General features: G+C 40.8%; 3 protein-coding genes across 3 annotated transcripts; 2 read left to right on the top strand and 1 right to left on the bottom strand.

The window, feature by feature from the left end:
- Positions 1–925: 925 nt before the first annotated feature.
- On the top strand, positions 926–3,204 carry MYCFIDRAFT_71489 (uncharacterized protein). The gene is made up of 2 exons (XM_007922137.1): positions 926–990; positions 1,052–3,204. The coding sequence occupies exons 1-2, from the start codon at positions 943–945 to the stop codon at positions 2,423–2,425; spliced, it is 1,422 nt and encodes a 473-aa protein (XP_007920328.1). The 5' UTR covers positions 926–942; the 3' UTR covers positions 2,426–3,204.
- Positions 2,580–4,646, bottom strand: MYCFIDRAFT_127683 (uncharacterized protein; the record flags this gene model as incomplete). Its single annotated transcript, XM_007923837.1, has 1 exon — positions 2,580–4,646. The coding sequence occupies one exon, from the start codon at positions 4,644–4,646 to the stop codon at positions 2,580–2,582; it is 2,067 nt and encodes a 688-aa protein (XP_007922028.1).
- A 35-nt stretch (positions 4,647–4,681) lies between these two features.
- On the top strand, positions 4,682–13,682 carry MYCFIDRAFT_170826 (uncharacterized protein; the record flags this gene model as incomplete). Its single annotated transcript, XM_007923836.1, has 2 exons — positions 4,682–4,819; positions 13,665–13,682. 2 exons carry the CDS (start codon positions 4,682–4,684, stop codon positions 13,680–13,682), a joined length of 156 nt encoding a protein of 51 aa, XP_007922027.1.
- Positions 13,683–22,017: the final 8,335 nt, after the last annotated feature.

Below are 22,017 nucleotides of genomic sequence, written 5' to 3'. Positions count from 1 at the left end.
CCCTAGCTTTACTTAGCTAGCTATATGCCTTTTATATACTCTCTAATACTATTATAGACTAGTTACTATATAATAATAGTCTTCTAGACGACTAGGCTACTAAAATACCTCTCTCCTACTCTTCGAGGGCTCTATTAGCGTTTAAACTACGCCTATAGGCCTATACTATCGTTTCCGACTACTTCGAGAATATAATAAGTCCTAGAAAGCTATTAAGATAGTAGGCGTAGCTCTAGCGACTATACTACTAATAAGAGCGAGAATAATAGGGTTATCTATAGCGACTTTACTAGCTATATAAGAAAAGGAGATAGTATTTAGTTAAGATATATATATATATATATATATATATATATATATATATATATATTAAAGGTCTATATATATAATACGCGACTATAGTATAGTCTTCTTAGCTATTACTAATTATAGTAGTTAAATCCTCGATTTTAAGTAGATATAGGCTATTCCGACTTTATAAACCTAAACTCGTTTAAATATAGTAAGCCGCGACTATAGGCCTATATACTATATTAATATCCTATTTCTATACTTCTAGCCGGATACTAAGGTATACGAGTTAGATATTCTATATAGGAATAGTAGAAACCTATAGGAATAGAATATCCGACCCCTAGGTATACTCAACCTAAAATAAGTCAGCAACTATTAGGTTGTCGTCCATCTCGCTTATGTACGCGGTGACGTCCGTGTTAGCCGTCCCGCTTTGCCGAGGCTATCCGCTTCGCATTGCAGCTGTACCCGCACCGCATCAGGCTTCACCCGACCGGCCTGCCTGCTCCCCAAAAAATTGTAGCTCGGAACTCGTAGGCGCCCAGTCCGAACAAGCAGGCGAGTTCGGCAAACAGCACATTTTCTACCATCTTGCCTCTGCTCCCAGCCCAGCCTTGAGGCCTCACACAGCACACACTCACAGCAACCATGGCACTGTCTGCAAGGTCTGCTACACGAGCTCTCAGAGCTTCCAAGGTAGGCAGTCCGTCCAGCACTTCCCAGAATACTTGAGCCTGACTGGTCTGGGTCCACGCAGCTTCCACAAAACGTCAACATCGTCTGCAATGCCTCTCGCAGCTATGCAACAGCCGAGCCAGATCTCAAAGAGACCCTCAAGGCTGTCATCCCCGAGAAGAGAGAGCTACTGAAGAAGGTCAAGGCGCACTCATCGAAGACGATCGGAGAGGTCAAGATTGAGAACACGCTCGGAGGCATGCGAGGTCTCAAGGCAATGGTATGGGAGGGGTCTGTGCTGGATGCCAATGAGGGCATTCGATTCCACGGCAAGTCGATCAAGGACTGCCAGAAGGAGCTGCCCAAGGGAAACACTGGCACGGAGATGCTTCCCGAGGCAATGTTCTGGCTGCTTCTCACCGGACAAGTACCAAGCACCAACCAGACCAGGGCCTTCAGCAAAGAGTTGGCAGAGAAGGCACAGCTTCCAGCATTCGTTAATAAGATGCTCGACGACTTTCCGAAGGACTTGCATCCAATGACCCAATTTGCCTGCGCAGTCTCTGCTTTGCAGTACGAATCCAAGTTCGCACGAGCATACGAACAAGGCCTCAACAAAGCCGACTATTGGGAGCCGACATTTGACGACTGTATCAACCTGCTCGCCAAGCTCCCAACTGTGGCAGCCAAGATCCACCAGAATGCATACTGCGGCGGTGGTGCCCTTCCAGGAGAAGTCGACGTGAACCACGACTGGTCGCAGAACTTCGCTGCCATGCTCGGCAAGGGCGGAAAGGAGAACGAGAATTTCCACGACTTGCTGCGCCTCTACCTCGCACTTCACGGTGACCACGAAGGTGGTAACGTCTCTGCACACACAACACATTTGGTTGGATCTGCGCTTTCGGATCCGTACCTCGCCTACTCCGCCGGTCTTCAAGGTCTCGCTGGTCCACTACATGGTCTGGCAGCACAAGAAGTTCTGCGGTGGATCCTCCAAATGAAGGACCACATTGGCACCAACTTCAGCGACAAAGATGTAACCGACTACCTCTGGTCAACGCTCAAGTCTGGCCGTGTGGTGCCAGGTTACGGCCACGCCGTGCTTCGCAAGCCAGATCCACGATTCGAGGCTCTGATGGATTTCGCCTCTTCTCGCAAGGAGATTGCCGAGAACCCTGTCTTCCAGCTCGTCAAGAAGAACAGCGAGATCGCACCAGGCGTGCTCTCAGAACACGGCAAGACCAAGAACCCGTTCCCTAACGTCGATAGCGCGTCTGGAGTCCTCTTCCACCACTACGGCTTCCACAATACGCTATACTACACGGCAACTTTCGGTGTCAGCAGAGGTTTGGGGCCACTTGCGCAGCTGGTCTGGGATCGTGCACTTGGTCTGCCTATCGAGAGACCCAAGTCGATTGATCTTAAAGGATTGCTGAAGCTTGCCGAGGCGTAGGCTTGGAGTTTTGTACACATTTTGTCAGATATCTGCATGGATAGAATTTCAGAAAGCTACTCTCTCCCAACGATCATGATCCAAGCAAGTGAGTTCGAAAAGCTGATTTCAGCCTGACCTATGCAACTCCTGCGCTAAATTCAACAAAGCTATTCTATAATCTAAGTCTGCCATCTTCGGGTCTGCCTCCAAACCATCTCGATATTGCAGACCCTCCGCTATCGTCCCGCTGATCGTTCTGCATCCACTTGGGACCCTTGAATGCGCTTCCAATATTCTTCATCCAATGGGGTGCACCTGCCGTGTCAAAAGTGTTCTTCACGCGTTCACCAATATCTTGGTAGAAGTGCCTAGGGCTGTCATCCTCGGGATCTTCTTGATTGGTGATGGCATTGAAGTGTCTGTTGGCTTCCCGGACACCATCGTCTCGAAACGCAGGCTGTCGTCCTCGGTCTTCTCGTGGCGGTCCAAAACTTCGACCTGGTAGAAGTCTGCTATCAGGCCCACGTTCGAGGTCAAGAGAAGAGTCACGATCATCGAGGCTTAGAGTCCCATCGGTTCCGCGGGATTGCAATTCCCGGTCGACGAGAGCCTTTCCCTCCCTCCAGCCGCCTGTGCCGAAGCCGGAAGGATTTTCGTCGCTCTCATCTTCGAGCACTCCAAAGCCAAACACATTCTTCGTCTTACCATACAAGTTGAACAGTGTAGCCAGAACGGGTAGGAGCAAGAAGCACGGGAAGAATGCGCTAAAGCCTTGGCCCAGCGGTGTCAGTTGAATGAGCTTCCCAAGGAACTGGAAGAACATTGTGTCTTTGAAGACTTCGTCGGGCATCATTGTGATGAAGTTGTAAGACAGCGGCACTGTAAGCTTGGCCACCTGCAGTGAGTACCAACAGGCACTCTCGGCATAGGTCTGGCGCTTGACCAGAGCACGATTGCCCCATACTTTGACGTCTGCTATTGCGTACAGCGCCGCAGTGTCCATGTACAGGAGCCATACGGCAGCAATAATCTGACCACCAAAATTGACTTTGCCAGCATGGACCACGGTGATTCCGATGATGGAAAGCGACGGCGCAAATGCCTTGACCAGTTCGCTCCATACGACGAAGACGGACATGATCCCAAGGACTGCCGAAACGGCAATGCGGGTAGCCGGGATAATGTTCATGTGGAGATAGAACCGCATTGATGGGGTGAGAAATGTCAGACGGTTTACGAGCAAGGTGCTTCCGGAGCTGCGGCCAAAGTCCAGCTTCTTCGAGGTCGCTGCATCGAGAATGGTCTGCAGCTTCCACGCTCTTTCCACCAGCTGGTCCCACTCGTCGACAAACCTTGCCTTGCGGTGTCGTGCCCTCTTCAATTTACGCGTGAGATCTGCCAGATAACGATCGGTCACGACAGCAGGTATGCTTGGACTTGTGGCTTGTATAGCAGCGGCCATGCCAGGTCTCGTGTCGGGGAGACTAGACGTTTCCGCAAGCTCATCGATCCATGACTGCTGCTCTCGACTGGCTCCTCCTTTATGCCTCTTGAGCTGGAGAACTGTGTGTTCCAACTGCTCTAACTTGTCTAAAGCGTCGTCAAGCTTGTCCTTAACTCTCGGCGCTTGCGAGTGCAGCCAGCGCAGACGATTGCTAACTTTGGCGTTCTTGAACAAGCGGCGAGGCAAAGCAACCAGTCCGTGTCCCATCAATCCTAATCCCAGAATCAAGCCCCAAGCGTAGGCCAAAGCCATCACCAGACCTTTGATGCTCTCCGCATGGAATCCATTTTCCCAGATGAAATAGACCAGTCCAGCGATGCCGCTCGCCAGTACGATCAGTTGATAGCGGAAGTTGGCTCGTAGAGAGTAGATTGACCGGTGCGTGGCATCTCGATAGCCCGAATCGCAGTATTCACCCAGGAAGGGGAGTAAGAACCAAGTTAAGATGAACGTCAACCAGTATGTGATCCTCCACGTCACCAACAGCGCTCTTTCTGGCAGCCAGAAGCCTTGGGCGTGCTCATCGCTATTCCTTTCCACGGATGCCAGATCAACAGGGACTAGTATGATGATACTCGCCGGCAGGAATAAGGCCAAGAATACGGGCAGGAGGAGGTATGCAGGAGTGCTTCGCAGCGGGAGGTAGTATCTGATCAGCAAGAGTACGAGTAGGGCTATTGCTGCCGCTGAGGTCGTCGCAAAGATGTTGGAGCTGAGTGACGACTCGGTCGCCATGGTGATACGTGTTTATCGCGTGCGCCGCCGACTTGATGCGCTCGCCATGTGAGGAGATGTTCGCAGTGGTGTCTCACGCGACGGAAATGCAATTGTTGGTGGTGATGCGCCTGAGAGTCGGCCTACATGTAAGTTACGGAGGTCGCGGCCACAAAGCGACGACAATGACGCAGGTAGGGAGGCCAATATAATACCGGAGGCTCAATGCGGGGTTTCTTACACTTCTTACCGCTATTACTACCTAATTCTTTATATTTAACCTTCTACGACTCGTACTATAGTCGCTATCAACTCGTAGAATACCTCTACGTATCGATTTATCGCTATAGAAGGCTTAGATAATATCTTAAGTCTATAGCGGTACTATACGAGAAGCAATCGTATAGTACCTTATATAGGAGACTAGTTATTAGATATCCCTTAATATACTTAAACGAAGGCTTAAAGAGTAGAATATTAACTATAGCTACTATACTTACTATTACTAAGTTAACGATATCGAGGTACTAAAGATCCGGATCGTATATACCTTCTACGTTCTACGGTTAACTAATAAAGAGGCGGTTTAAGTACTATAGGCGGATAGGTTTAGAATTAGCTAGCGGAGATATTAATAGATATATTAAAAGCTTAGATTAAAGAAGGCGTTATTAATAAATAGATAGATAGAAGCGAAAGAGTAGATTATAGAGGTCTTATAGGAAGAGCTCGAGAAGTCTATAGTAGAGTCCTTTAGCCGACGGTACCTATATACCTCTATTAGGTCTAAATATAATATTATTAGTAGAGATCGCCTATATCCTATAGCTTCCTTACTAAATCCTAAAGGATTGCGAGTTCGCTACGAGCGGGCGCGAGAGTACTATAGAGCGATTATTATACCTAGCCCTAGTTACGTAATATTAATAGATACTTATTATTAATTTAAGTATTAGGGGATATAGATCTATATAGCGATTAATATTTACTCGCGTTATATTGTCTAGATCTATATAGGTATTACTAGCTGGATAGCTATCTCTATACTAGCTTAATACCTTATAACGATCCGGAATCGTAGTATAATACTATAGATTGTCCGATTAGACCGTAGGGTAGAGACGATTCTAGCTACGGACGCTTATAGTAAGTATAAGACTCGGCTTACAACTCGTAGTAACCCGGAATAACCGCTAGCCTTCGAGGACTACTTTAAATATAGTACGAGTAAGACAAACTAGCGGATTAAGGTATAGTAGCGCTAGTAAGTACCTATACTAGATAGCTAGAGAGGCTATTTCTACGAGTTACTACGCGAGTTACTATACGATACTAAGCTACTAGCGGATCGGATTGCCTTCCTTGTAATCTATATACTATTAAGCGTAATTAAGTCCTCGAATTTGTCTACCTCTAGAATAGCTATTATATCCGGAAGTAGGCTAATCGACTATATATTATACTAGGTATTCCGTATATTCTATACTATTATCTAGAGCTTAGCGGGCATTCTTATTAAAGTGTTCCTATACCTAATAGCGTATTTAATAATATAGAGCAATACCTTTAGGGATTCGGTATATATTAGATTCTATAGTACTCGCTATAGACTCGCTATAGACTCGCTAATTCCTAGATCTTAAAGCCTACCTACCCGAGGCTACGCTTTCTTAGTATTAGATAGTATTATAGATTTATAGCTTCTCGTATCTATTAAGTAGTAGCGAGAATAGCTATAATATAGAGCGTATTTACCGCTTTACTTACTTGCTTTTTTAATAGCTAGTTAAGGAGTATATAGCTATAGGGGTAGAGCTAGAACTAATAGAGTTAGATAAGCTATTAGTAGTACGTAGTTAGTTAGCGGCGGCTCGGAACTAGGAAGCTAGAATAATTAAGTTTATAAATAATATATACTAATCGGCGATCTACGAGCCGGCGGCGAGTATATAGCGAGTCGCTTTTTCTAATTCGATTTTATCTATAGCCTTCTTAAACCTCTGTGTTAGGACTAAAGAGGTTATACGTAATTAGTATGTAACCGGGCTCGAGTAAAGCTAGGGGCTTGATGCCTTAGGCAGGGCTTGGCGCTTAGTAATAGGCTAACTTGCCTACCTTCCTCCCTCTCCTCCTAGCTCCTTATCGAATACTACCTATACCTACTACTACCCTATCTACCTACTAACATACCCGTATTATATAGTATTCGATCTACCCTTTAAGGGTAGTAGCTAGATAGTCCTTATTTTAAGCTTTTAGCGGTATAGCTACGAAAACTATCGATTTAACTATATTACGCCCGAAGAACGGGACCTATACGTACTATTCTATTAAAACAACCGTACCAATTATTAAGTAAGGCCTTCTATATAGCCTATTATACTAAGTTAATCGCACTAAGCCGATATCTACTAATTCCGCTACATCCGTATCTTAGGGGCCTATAATATATTATTAGTATTACCCCTTATAATAGCCGGCTTATTACGAAGCAACAACAACCGGGGCGCCGCTAGTAGCGCTAGCAATAACAATACTAGTAGCATAGTGCCTACTAAAGTGCCTACTAAAGTACCTGCTAAAGTGCCTCCTACTAAAGAGCCTACTAGAGGGCCTGCTAAAGAACCTATAATCGAAGGGGATAACCCCTCGTTGCCCGTTAACGACATTCTTAGTAATATTGTTAACCGTCGATATAGCTAACTAGCCTTTAGCCCCTAGCTAGTAGCGAGACTTTAAGAAGCTACCTAAAACAGGCTCGCTACTTTACGTTAAGAACAATAGCTAAAGGACAACCTCCTCGAAATTCGCCGTCTATAGGAAGCTCTAATAACTAATACTAAGCCGATAGTAGGGCCTTCCTTACTATTAGTCCTAGTCTAGAAGAAGGATACTAAACTTAAGGACTGTACCGTATTTGATAGCTCTAGCCGAAAGCAATATAACGACTACATTCGTAACTATAAGCTTAACTAGCGAAACGCACCTAGGGCTCTTCCGGACGATTACTCGTTAGTCGTCTATGCTATATAATATATTAATAGAGACCTAAAACGCACCTAGGATAACTATTTCGACTCCCTTACTAATTAGACCGCTATTTAGTAGCAAACCTATAAAACTATTATGCTAGACACCCTTAGAAACCCTATACTAAGGCAACAATATACTTAGGACTAGTACCTTCGAGCTAAGCAAAAGACTAATTAATCGGCCCGCTTATTCGAGGCCTATTTAAAAACCCTTAAAGACGACCTTCCGCCTAAGACTAATTCTATATAGATCTCCGAGATACGCCTAAAACTTAGATAGGAGCTTATCCTCGAATTAGACCGTCGCCGTATATTCGAATAAGCTAATCTAATACGCATTTAATTTATAGTCGAAGTAGAAACCGCCGAACGGGCTGTTTAGCTCTAGTAACGACTAGAATCGAGGATCCGACTAGCTAGTACTAACCGCGGCAATCGTAGTGCCCGTAGAGGCAACGGCTAAGGGTCCTACTAGAATAACAATGCTAATAATAGGAATAGTAATAACGACCGTAGAAGAGGCCGTAGCCGACGGCTATATAGAGGAGGCTGTAATAGGGGCCGTAGAAGGGGCTCGTATCCTTATAACGCTAACCGCTCGACTAATAGTAGCTATAGTAACCTCCTAACTAGATTAAAGTGCTTCAATTGCGATAGTACTAGCTATCTGCTAGGCTAATACGATAAACCTAAGGACTAGGCCCGAATCGACCGTACTACCGCTAAGCACCGAAAGCACCTCTTAGTAGCTAACGCTATCCCTATAGGCCAACCTTCGAAAAAAGAATAAGCGCCGTACTAACTATTAGCCTTATACGGCGTAAAACTATCGACATTATGCTAGCTATTATACGTACCTGCCTTATATAGGATACGTATAGAACTAACTATAAGACTAAGGTTATACTAGATCTAGGAAATTCAGTTAGTGCCCTTATTAGCTATCGCTTAGCTAAGCAATTAGACCTTCGACAATTAAATAGGGCTAACCTGCTAACCCTTACTTAGTTTAATAACGCTCGGCACTTGACCTATAGGGCCTACTATATTCCTATAGTTCTAAAGGACGACCTCGGAAATAAACGCCTACTAGACTTTACTACCTACGTAGTAGATATAGACAACCTATATAGGGGAGCTACTATTGTTATTAGCAACCCTGTTCCTAAGCACTATACTATCGCTATAGATTTAGGTAGTTAATAATAGCGATTTAGAATCGCTAGGAAAGAGGATATTAAGTATATCGACGTTAGCGAGTGCCCTAATAATATTAGGGTCCTATTTATCGGCAACCTAACACCTGCTATAGCTAGCCTAATAGTCGACCTATTAGGTAATAACGATAAACCTATGCCCCCTAATAGCATAGACCCTAAACAGCTTGCTCGTATACCTTAGCCTGTTCGAGAGACCTATATTAATATCTTTAAACACTACCTAGCATCGATATTGCCTATGTTTAAAGAGACGGACTATAAGATCGATATTATATAGGGCAAAGAGGTCCCCTTTAGTCCCCTCTACAACCTTAGTAAACGCGAGCTTGCTATACTACGTAAGTACCTAGATAAGAACCTAGCTAATAGTCGAATTCAGTATAGCAACAGCCCTACTAGTGCACCTATCCTATTCGTGCTAAAAAAGGATAGTAGCCTGCGTTTATACATTAATTATAGAGGGCTTAATGCTGTTACTATTAAAGACCGCTATCTACTTCCGCTTATTAATAAGACCCTCGACCGCCTTTCTAGCGCCTACTTCTATACTATATTAGACATTAAGGACGCCTATTACCGCATTCGCATTCCTAAGGGTAATAAATAGAAGACAGCCTTCTGTACTCGCTATAGCTATTTTAAGTACTTAGTTATACTATTCGGCCTAGCTAATGCCCCTATAACATTCTAGTCCTATATTAATCGGGCCCTATTAGGCCTATTAGACTACCTCTACGTAGTCTATCTAGACGATATCCTAGTCTATATACACTTACCTAACATTGCGGAATATTAGGCCGCCGTACGTAAGGTACTCGACCGCCTACGGGCCTATAGCTTGTACTACAAACCCTCTAAATGCACCTTCGCTGCTAAAGAGGTGCCCTTCCTTAGCTTCCTCGTATTAACTAATAGTGTTAAGGCTAATCCTAATCGGATTACGACTATTACTAAGTAGCTAACGCCTACTAGTATTAAAGAGCTTTAATCGTTCCTAGGTTTTACTAACTTTTACCGCCGCTTTATTAAGGGCTATTCGAGGCATATAATGCTACTTACTAAACTTACTAAGACTAAGGCAAACCCTTCTAGAGAACTCAAATAGACTAATAAGGCATAAGCCGCTTTTAACGGCTTAAAGCAACGCTTTACTAAAGTCCCCTTGTTATACTATTTTGTACTAAACAAGCAGATCCGAATTGAGACTAACGCTTTATAGTTCGCTGTATTAGCTATAATGTCTTAGCAGTTAGATAGTAACTACTACTAGCACCTAATTGCCTTCTTTTTACGGAAGATAATCGATATAGAACGTCGGTACGAGACCTACGAGCAAGAGCTCTTAGCAATCGTAGAAGCCTTTAAATACTAGCGCTATTATCTCGATAGTGCTTAGTACCCTATTTAGGTCTATACAGACTATAACAACCTTCGTAGTATTACTAAGGTTACTAGGGTTATAGGTCGACAGGCTAGATAGGCCGTCTACCTCGCCGGGTTCGATTTTAATATATTATATCGACTAGGCGTAAGTAACTCTACTAATAGCCTATCGAGGCGACCTAATTACGATAGCGAAACCCAATCTATTAATTCATTGTTTCTAACCCTATAGTACAAGATTGCTATAGACCTCGTAGTAAGGCAAGCGTAGGATAAGCGGCTTACCGGACTCCGCGACGGCTCGAAGTATATTAATACTCTTGCTATATTAATAGTGCGTGTTAAGGCAAGGGCTAATAATACAGATAGGAGAAGTTATAATAACTCCCTAGTCGATATCGCTATATATAGTAACAGCGATAGCACTACTGTAGTTAATCCGGCTACTAGTGCTATTAGATATATATAATACGTACCTCGTTCGATAGCGAGGGTGCTATTAAATAACCTTGCAAATAGGGATAGTTAATCGTTTATAGATAAGCTGTTACGTACTTAGCAGAGGGACGCCTTTGCTGCTAAACGTATCGATAAGCTTATAAGTAGACGAAAGACTCGATCTAGCAAGAGTAACAATAATTAGTCGATCGACGACAAGGGTTACTTAAAGTTTAAGGGCAGATACTATGTCCCCGCTAAACAATCGATTAGACAAGAGCTTCTTAAGCGACACTATAATAGTAAGCTTGCTAGTTACTATAGTATAGAGAGGTCGTACGAGCTACTATCGCGTATATACTACTAGCTAAATAGTAAGCGGGACATAAAGGACTACGTAAACACGTGTGCCGTATACTAACGTATTAAGGCACTAAAGTATTAGCCTTTTAGCGAGTTGTCCTTATTACTAATCCCCTATAAGCTATTTGCAGAGCTTACAATAGATTTTATTACAGGTCTTCCCCCTACTAAGTGAAGGGGAAGTAAGGACGTCTTTAATGCTATACTAGTCGTTATAGACCGGTTTACTAAGGGCGCTCGCTATATCCCCGCTCGGAAGGATTAGACAGCTATTAATCTAGCTAAGTTACTATAGAATAACATCTTCTACAGCTATTAGGGAACCCCTAAGGGGATAGTCTCTAACCGGGGCTCGATATTTATATCTTATTATTAGAGTAAGATATACCTACAACTAAGACTCAAGTATCGCCTATCTATAGTATTCTATCTATAAACAGATAGCCAAACCGAGAGGCAAAATGCTACCCTATAGCAGTACCTACGTAGCTACATTAATAAGAACCCTAACGACTAGGTTAACCTCCTACAACTAGCCGAATTCGTATATAATAACAGTGTCTACTTATCAACTAAGGTTTTACCGTATATAGCTATAATAGGCTAAAACGCTGCCTTACTATAAGATCTATTTACCTCGCTCGAGGCCGAGCGTAAGGAAAGGGAAGCGCGTCAAGCCCCTAAAACACTAGCGGCTATAGAGAGGGCTTAAAAGATGCGAGAAATTCACGCTATAATAGCTAACAAACTAGCAAAGGCCTAGGCCTATTAGAAGGCCTATTATAATAAACACTATACACCGATAACCTTTAAGCAAGGCGATATAGTTATACTAAGCACTAAGAACCTCCGTATCTGTAAGCACCTATTACCTAATAGCAAAACAAGGCCCAAGCTCGTACTAAGATATATTAGTCTATTCCGCATTCGAGAAGTTAAGGGCTCCTCCGTATAGGCCTATTAGTTGTAGCTTCCTCCTTATTATACTATCTATAATACCTTCTATATATCCCTCCTTAAGCTATATTACCTACGCGAGGGGGATAAAGCCCCTACTAAACACGAAGATATACTAGCGGATAGTAAAGAGCTGTAGTCTATAGAACGTATCCTATAGTACCGGACTAGGAAAGGCAAGAAGGAGTACCTATTAAGATAGTAAGGCTATTTACCTAAATAGGACTCGTAGGAAGCTAAAGCCTCTTTTAAAGATATAACTAAGTTATTAGATAAGTATTAGACTAGTATAAAGAACAAGAAGAAGGCTAAGGGCCTATAATATTACTATTAAGGCCTAGGATTAATAGCACCCCTAGGGTATTATTAGCTAACTAATTAGAGGCCGGCAAACTAGGACAATAAGACTATACTACTATAGTAAACGCGCACCGAGTGTTAATAAGCGCGCTATAACGCGTTAACTATTCGCTGCTCTTTTAGGAAACTACCTCTCTACTAACGCGCCCTATAAGGCCCTTCCGATCTCCTAGTATTTAGGTCCCCCTCTTATTCCCTTATTCTATCGAGGCCTAGGCAATCGGCGAGGACGGCGCGGCTAGCGCGACTATATTAGTAATAGTATTGCGGAGTATGTTACTATCGAAGGAAGCCGATACGGCTATATTAGTAACAGTGTTACTAATGTTGTTAGTTAAAGAAGGAAATTAGAAGTAAGGTGAAGTTAGCGCTAAGACGGCTAGCACCGCTATTGTTAACGTTACCTACTATTGTTACTATACCTACGAAGACAACCTTACCTATACTACGAGCCTAAGGCACTAAGGGGTTAATCAAAACTTTAAGGCTAAGTCAAAATATTAAGGCTTAAAAAGATTGAGTAGCTTAATAGACTAACTAACTAAGGGCAAAACTATAGAGCTAAGCTAGCCGGGGTCGATCTTGCGGACAATAGGTTACTCCTCGATCTTTCCGACTCTTTAAGCGAGGCGAACCTTAACTATTACACTTATAATAGCCTTTACCTATAGAAACTAGACGAGCTGTGTTTTTTCTAAAAAGATAAGATAAGATTAACAATTGAAGGCTGCTAAACCTAACTAATTAGGGCTAGCGAGACTACGATAGTAAATAATAGCCCTCGTAATTATAAGAACAATCCCTCGTAATAATAAGAATAACCCTCGGAAGCGGACATTTCTAGGTCTTTTAAGAGTAGACGCAGAGAACTCGGTATAACATTACTTAGAACGGGGGCAGTGCTATAATACCCCGTATACCTACCTATTATAGTAGGGAAGGTACGCTCGTATTATAATTAGTCGATAGTCCTTAATTCTTATAGTTATATATTACTTTATTATATATAAGGATAGCGCAGTTAGAGTTAGATATTGTATTATATTAGAGGTAAGGTTTGATATAGTTACATAATCGGTAGTTGTACGTTTAATTTAGCGCGGACTAAGCGGCTTATTAGACCTACTAAGTTAGTAGTAATAGAGGTTGAGACTAGAACAAAGACCGGCTACGAGGGCGCGGCCTTTAGAGGGGAAGCGTATATTAGGACTAAAGAGGTTATACGTAATTAGTATGTAACCGGGCTCGAGTAAAGCTAGGGTCTTAATGCCTTAGGCAGGGCTTAGCGCTTGGTAATAGGCTAACTTGCCTGCCTTCCTCCCTCTCCTCCTAGCTCCTTATCGAATACTACCTGTACCTACTACTACCCTATCTACCTGCTAACATACCCGTCTTACACTCTGCTATTTCTGCCTCTATCTATCTTATAATGCCTACTAATTAGGGCACCTATTATACTAAATTAGGCGTCGACTATATAAAGATATATAGTAAATACCGATACTGTTTATAATACGGCCTTCTTAATTCCGATCTAGTAAGCGAGCAATTTGTTTACGAGCAATTAGTAGCCGCTACTACGAGTAGCTCCGCGAGTATAGTATAAGGCTTTAATACGTTCTTCTCTAAACCTAAGGCGGCTAATACTATACGGAATACTACTAGTTAATATTATAAGCTAATAACTCGAATACTAAATACTAGATCTCGGAGCCTCTCGTAACGTCTACTAACACCTGCTTTAGCTTTAGCTTTAGTAGACCTAAAAGTATAGAAATACCTTTGCCGCTATTTGATTTATACTTAGTATAGAGAAGTTAAGCTTACGAGTATAACTAAGATATAGTTCTTCGGTAAAATAGTCCTATATTCTACTATTTCGGATGCCTAGTCTAACTAAGAATTCAAAGAAGCTAAGATACTATCTATAGACTAGATTATAGACCGGCTTAACGCCTACGAGCTACTAGATAGTAGTATTAATCGAATCGAGAACTATTTTAACTACTTCCCCTATATATGCTTTAATAATATAACTAGTTAACTAGAGAAGGTAGCAACTAAGGCGCCTAGAATACTTAGATAGGCTTTAATAGTCTATAAACTAGCAATAAAGTTATTATTAGTCTACGAGATTAAGCTCTATATCTATACTAAGTAGGAGAAGTAATAACAAAAGCGGAAATATTAGTTTAGTACTATTACTAGTACGAGTAATCTAGCAAGTTAGTAGAAGGTAGTTAATAGCATTAAGATTAAGAAAGAAAAGCTTAAAGCTAGACCCCGCGGTAGTTCGGGTTAGGTTAGTTTAGTTTGCTTAGCCGAAATTCTAGTTTAGTTTAGTTTAGTTTGCTAAGAAATCGGTATACGGACCGGTTTGCCGGCTACGTACCGGCTACGGACAAAAACCTATCCTAAAACACGTCTAAACAGCCTGAAATACAGATGTAACCGTATAGCGTATGCAATATAGGGCCCCCGGACCCGATCCGAGGTCGTCGTATACCGTCGTATACCGTCGTAGTCTAGTCGGATTTTCTCGGAAACTAGCTTAGACTAGCGGGGCAAAAAACTAAACTAGAACTAAACCGGAGGGGTACCGCTAAGAAACTAAACTATATACGTTTTGTAGTTCGCAAACCGAACTACTACGGGGTCTAAGAAAAGCTATAGACTAAGAAGGTTATTAATATAAATTAGCCGCCTAAGATAATTAACTTAAGCGGCGAGGCTACCGTAAGTATATTGCGAGGCACGTCTATTCCGAAAGGGTCGAGCGAATCTAAGGATTAGTAACCTACTAATAGACAGGCTAATAGCGGTAGATAGGCTAATAGCGGTAGATAGGCTAATAGTAGTAGATAGGCTAGTAGTAGTAGATAGGCTAATAGTAGCAGATAGGCTAATAGCGGCGGATAGGCTAATAGTAAAGCTAGCAAAGATAGCGGCAAACAGGCTAAGAAAATAAAGCATAGTTAACGACTAAAGAAGAAGAAATAGAATAGCAGACTTATAGTAGACTCGTAGTAGACTCGCACTTCTTCTTCTTTCTTTTACTATCTCTAAGACCTCTAATATCTCTAAGACCTTTAACTTAAACATCTTCTACTAGCGGCTTGCGATTCGTATCTAGCTATAGCTCCTTCTAAATAGTATATATATCGCGAGACTTAATAATAGCCTTATTTTTAAGCTATTTAAACTACGAGAGGTAGTATCTTTCTAACTTATAGAATCTAGCTTCTAGTGCCTTAATCTTTGTATCTAGTATAGTATTCTTTGCCTCTATAGCCTCGACTCGCGCCTATATCGCGGCTAGCTCGCTATTTCTATTGTCTTCTTTAACCTCTAAACTAGCTATATAGCTAGACTTACTATTATACTTATAGTAAGCGTAGACTGGCTCGCTCTTAGTATTAAGTATACGATACTTAAAGTTTTTAGAGTATATATAGTAGTAGTATAGCGCTAGTATAGGCTTACTAGAGTCCGTTTCTATAATAAGTCTAGTAGCCTTATATTTCTATAGTCTATTTAATACTACCTTCTTCTTATCCGGTATAGCTATTTAATCGAGTAGGCCTTACTATATCTCTGCGCTATAATACTAGAAATCGTAGGTATTTATAGTCGTAGGGCGTCGAAGTCTAGAGCGAGTTAGTAGCGAGTCTATAGCGCTATTCCTCGCGACTTACGATAAATATTCTCCTCCTCCTACTAGTAAGTACGCTACTAAAGCTAAAGCTAATAAAGCTACGCTAAGAATAGGATCGCGCGGAATACTAGTTATAGCGGCTACTACTATCGATATCGCTATTAGTATTAGTATCGGTATCGATATTAATAGATAGACCCTATAGTAGTTTGGTTTGCAAACTACTAAACGTATATAGTTTGGTTTCTTAGCGGCAAACTAGCTCTCTAGTTCCGGTTTAGTTTTTTCAAACTATATAGATTCCTAGTTTAAACTAGAGACTATATTAGTTTTACTATAAGGACACTCTTATTCGACTACCGGCTACGATTACCGGCTATAATAGTAACTAGGTTACATTTACTACGCTCGCGGTTGCCTTAATAATAGCTATTACCGTTACTAGGGCGTAGTTGCCGTTACCGGGGCGTAGTTGCTATTACTAGGGCGTAGTTGCTGTTACTAGGGCGTAGTTACTATAGTTGCGAAAGCTTACCTATATAACGTTACGTAGGCAGGGCTTCGCGATATTCTTATACCTTTTAACTTCTTCCTTTATACCTATACCTATAATAACTACTATACGCTACGCCCCCGTCCCCCTTCCTTAAAATAGTAAAAGAGAAGCGCGCCGCGCGCTAAATAGAAGATAGAACTAAAGACCGCGAGTTTATTTTACCTAAGTATCTAAGAAAAAAGCGTAAGACTAAAAAGGAGTACTCTACGAAGAAGAATTCCGTACGAAACCGCGAGAGAAAGGACTTAAAGGAGAAGACAGATAAGGATAAAAGATTAAAGATAAGAGAAGAAAGGCGCGGAATAAGGCATTCTATCGATAGCTAGCGCCTATAGAAAAAACTTTAAAAAAGTAAAGATTAGAATAAGAAGATAACCTAAGAGAAGGCTAAGAAGAGGAAGGAATTACGTCTAGTTTTCGAGCGTAAGTTTCTAGTAGCGTAAGTTAATCTAGCTAATAGCCGTAGCTAGCAGCTATAGCTAGCATTTCTTTCTTTAAGACGTTAACTAATAGCATTTAGACCTATAGCCGCTATCTCTATCGATACGACTAATAGTAACGGAGATATTTAGATAGTCGAGAATAATAATACTAGAGTTTAGGATGCCGCGAAAGAGCTTAATACTACGAATAAAGGGACTAAAAAAAGCGAGGAGATACTATACGTCGATCTAGTAATAGGTATAGTCTTAGGGCCTAACGCTATAGACGATAAGCGCTAGGAGTAGATCGAGTATAGTTAAAGAGACGAGGTAGTAGTAAAGGGCTAAGGCATAAGTCCTATTAATCTAGAAAATTATCGTTAAAGCTACTATAAAAAGCTAGCAAGGATTAGAATCGAGACTAGTCGTCTTTATATCCTCGATATAGAGTAGAAATTTCTTTATTAGTATTAGAGCGATGCCTTTACGTCTATAAAGGCAAAGTAGCTTACGATTAATACAATCGGGGCTAGGTATCTAGGGACGGCGGAAGAGTTACTAAAGGAGGAAGGGGTATAGGTAATTATTCTATACTCGGTATATATAGCCGGCGTTCGTAGCCGGCAGATACTAATAGTTAAATAGAAAGCGTTTCTTAAGGGTAGAGTACTACTACTATATAAAATCTTTACTAAGGTAGAGAGGGCTTATATCCGGAATCTAAGCTACTAGTAGGATAGGTTAGCGTTAGAATTCTCTAAATCTCTATATAAGCCTTCGAAGGATTACCTATTTTAGCAATACGGCTTTATCTCGACTACTCCGTAGGTACGCGACGAAGCTCGGGCGCTCTTTAAGGTCTTTACTAAGAAGCGGAAGGAGTTCGAGGATTAGGATTAGTTAATAGAGCTATTAGTTAGTATTAGCTTTCGTAGTTAGACTCGGCCTAAGCATTTGCTTATCGAGTGTCTTATACCGAAAGAGGATAGATTAAGACTAAAAACGAGCTTAGATTCGTTAGGTATAGTAGCTCGGTTCTATTAGTAGGAGAGAGCTACCGTATAGAAGGCAAAATTTAGGTAGTTAGAATAGCTAGGGCCCGATTAATATAAGACTAGAATATTATAGGGGTATTAGCTAGCCTAAATAGTATAACTAAATACTCGAGATAGCTATAGCGGGTATAGAAGGCTATTTTCTATTTATCGCCCTTACGAATATAGATACGATAGTACGCATCCTTAATGTCTAATATAGTATAAAAGTAGGTACTAGATAGGCGATCGAGGGTCTTATTAATAAGCGGAAGTAGATAACGGTCCTTAATAGTAATAGCGTTAAGTCTATAGTAATTAATATATAAGCGTAGGCTACTATCCTTCTTTAGAACAAACAGGATTAGTGCACTAGTAGGGCTATTACTATACTAAATTCGACTATTAGCTAGGTTCTTCTCTAGGTATTTACGCAATATAGCAAGCTCGCGCTTACTAAGGTTATAGAGCGGCCTAAGAGGAACCTCCTTATTCTCTATAATATTAATCTTATAGTCCGTCTCTTTAAATATAGGCAATATCGATACTAGGTAGTGTTTAAATACCTTAATATAGGTTTCTTAAATAGGTTAGAGTATACGAGCAAGCTAATTAGGGTTCTATACTATTAGGGGGCATAGGCTTATTGTTATTACTACTAAGTAGGTTAGTAGTCGGATTAGCTAAGGCGGAGGCTAGTGCGTATATTAGGTTGCTAATAAATAGGACCCTAATATCGTTAGGACACTCGTTAACGTTAATATATTTAATATCTTCCTTCCTAGCGATTCTAAATCGCTACTATTAGCTGCCTAAGTCTATAGTTACCGCGTATTGCTTAAGAATAGGATTACTAAGAACAATATTAGCTAGAAGGTTGTCTATATCTACTATATAGGCAGTAAAGTCTAGTAGGCGCTTATTACTAAGGTCGTCTCTTAGAACTATATAAATATAGTAGGCTCTGTAGGTTAAGTGCCGAGCGTTATTAAACTAAGCAAGGATTAGCATATTAGTCCTATTTAATTGTTAGAGATCTAATTGCTTAGCTAGGCGGTAATTAATAAGGGCACTAACTACGTTACGAAAACTTCTTTTCCGATCGCGACGATCCTATCGATCCTAGCGATCGCGAGCGATCCCGAGCGATCCTAAGCTATCCTAGAACGATAAATAGGTAACTTATAAAAGTTAGACTTTTACCTAATACTATACTAAAAATAGAACATTTTTGTTATATATTACTAAGCCGTAAACCTTCTAGATAAAAAGATATAAAGGAAAGAAAATCGCTTTTCTAGACATTTTGCTTCTAATTTATCTTTTTTTCTAGTAGGTTTATAGCTTAGTAATATAGTAAAAAGATACTCTATTTTTAGTATATTATTATAAAAAAATATAAAATTTATAGATTTTCTACGAAACTAAAGCTAGGGAGTAGAAATAAGCAATATAGTATTTTGGCTTTTCTAAGTTATACTTTACTATTTTTAGAAATCTAAAAAATAGAACTTAAAGTTCTACCTATTAATAAGAATATTATAAATTTTGAAGTCTTAATACCTAGTAATTATCTTAGAATCTAGAAAAGAATATCGAGTGTTTCGAGTGTACTTTTTTTCAAAGTTCTGCTTATTAAGCGTCGGCTTTTGAAAAAAACCTTAACGAAATATCGGCTGCATTTAACGAAACCTCAACGAAAAAAATTTATTTATAAAAAATACCTACGAAACCGCTAAATTTGACCTATGTATGTGCGCAATACCCCTATATACCTCGTAGTAGTAGTAGTATCGGGCTCTAACTTGTCCCGCGTCCTTTGCGTTCCTCGGCCTCGAATTTCGGGACGGCCCGTCCCGAAATTTGCGATCGCGACGATCCCCTATAATAACTCGTCCGCTCGGAGCGTTCGTCGGCAAAACTAGGATATCGACTAGTGTAAGTAATCTAATTGTACGGAACGATTAGATTTAAGCCGTACGCTGCATTTAATAGCAATTCTTGCTCTACTTTAGTTCGTCGGACTTAACCTAGGACTTCGTTAAGGGGATCCTATTAATAGGATCGCTTAGGATCGCGGGGCCGCGATCCTATCCGACAAGATCTTTAACGTACGATCCCGAGGATCCTAAGGATCCTAAGGATCCTATCGATAGGATCGTCGCGATCGGAAAAAAAGTTTTTATAACGTAAATTGCCTAGATATAGTATAACCTTAGTTTTATAGTTAGTACTATACGTGTCCTATATAAAACAGGTGCGTATAATAGCTAGTATAATGTCGATAGTCTTACGCCATATAAGGCTAATAGTTAGTATAGCGCTTATTCTTTTTTCGACTAATTAAAAGGGCCGATAGGGGTAGAATTAGTAGCTAAAAGGTACCTCCTATACTTAGCGGAAGTACGTTTAATTCGGGCCTAGTCCTTAGGTTTGTCGTATTAGCCTAGTAGATAGCTAGTACTATTATAGTTATAGCATTTCAATCCAGTTAGGATATTGCCGTAGCTATTACTACTATTATTAGCCGAGCGGTTAGTATTATAGGGATATAAGCCCCTTCTACGGCCCCTATTACGGCCTCCTCTATATAGCCGTCGGCTACGGCCTCTTCTACGGTTACTATTACTGTTTCTATTATTAGTATTGTTACTTTAGTAGGAACCTTAGTTACCTCCGCGGCTACGGTTGCTACGGTTAGTACTAGCTAGTTGGATCCTCGATTCTAGTTGTTATTAAAGCTAGATAGCTCGTTTAGCTATTTCTACTTCGACTATAAATAAAATACGTATTAGGTTAGCCTATTTAAATATACGGCGACGGTCTAATTTAAGGATAAGCTCCTATCTAAGCTTTAGGCGTATCTCTAAGATCTATATAGAATTAGTCTTAGCTAGAAGGTTATCTTCGAGGGTTTTTAGACAGGCCTTAAATAAGCGAGCCGATTAATCCGTCTTTTGTTTAGCCCGAAGTTACTAGTCCTAAGCATGTTATTGCCTTAGTATAGGGTTTCTAAGGGTATCTAGTATAATAGTCTTATAGGTTTGCTACTAAATAGTAGTCTAATCGTTAAGGGAGTTAAAATAGTTATCCTAAGTGCGTTTAAGGTCGCTATTAATATACTATATAGTATAGACGACTAATAAATAGTCGTCTAGAAGAGCCCTTAGTACATTTCGCTAGTTAAGCTTATAATTACGTATATAATTATTATACTGCTTGCGACTAGAGCCGTTAAATACGGTATAATCCTTAAGCTTAGTATCCTTCTTCTAGACGGGTACGGATAGTAAGGAAGGCCCTACTATTAGTTTAGTATTAGTTATTAGAGATTCCTATAGGCGGCGAATCTTAAGGAGGTCTTCCTTTAGCTACTATTCTTAACGCAGAGCAGCGAGCCTATTCTAAATAGCTTCTTAAAGCCTCTCTACTAGCTAGGGGCTAAAAGCTAGTCGGTTATATCGACGGTTAATAATATTACTAAGAATATCGTTAATAGGCAACGATAGGTTATCCCCCTCGACTATAGGTTCTTTAGTAGGCTCTATACTACTAGTGTTGTCGTTGCTAGCGCTATTAGGGGCGCCGCGGTTGTTATTGCTATTATTAGTACTTTGTAATAAGCCGGCTATTATAAAGGGTAGCACTAATAATATATTATAGGCCCCTATAGTACGGATATAGCGGTATTAGTAGGTATAGGTCTAGTACGATTAACTTAGTATAATAGGCCGTATAGAAGGCCTTGCTTAATAATTAGTATAGTTATCCTAATAGAATAGTACGTATAGGTCCCGTTCTTAGGCGTAATATAGTTAGATTAGTAAATTTCTTAGCTATACCGCTAAAAGCTTAAAATAAGGACTATCTAGCTACTACCCTTAAAGGATAGATTAAATACTATATAATAGGGGTTATATTAGTAGGTAGATAGGGTAGTAGCTAGATAGTCCTTATTTTAAGCTTTTAGGC

Source organism: Pseudocercospora fijiensis (assembly GCF_000340215.1).
Source record: "Pseudocercospora fijiensis CIRAD86 unplaced genomic scaffold MYCFIscaffold_1, whole genome shotgun sequence".
NCBI classification, from domain to species: Eukaryota; Fungi; Ascomycota; class Dothideomycetes; order Mycosphaerellales; family Mycosphaerellaceae; genus Pseudocercospora; species Pseudocercospora fijiensis.
Note: the sequence above shows the minus strand (reverse complement) of the source record. Positions and strands in the feature narration are given on the sequence as shown.

What these genes read in the sequence shown, in the direction of transcription:
- MYCFIDRAFT_71489 (XM_007922137.1), top strand. Translation starts at nt 943, where the DNA reads ATGGCACTGTCTGCAAGGTCTGCTACACGAGCTCTCAGAGCTTCCAAG. An exon ending in GAGCTCTCAGAGCTTCCAAG is followed by an intron (nt 991 to 1,051) that starts GTAGGCAGTCCG and finishes GGGTCCACGCAG; the next exon opens with CTTCCACAAAACGTCAACAT.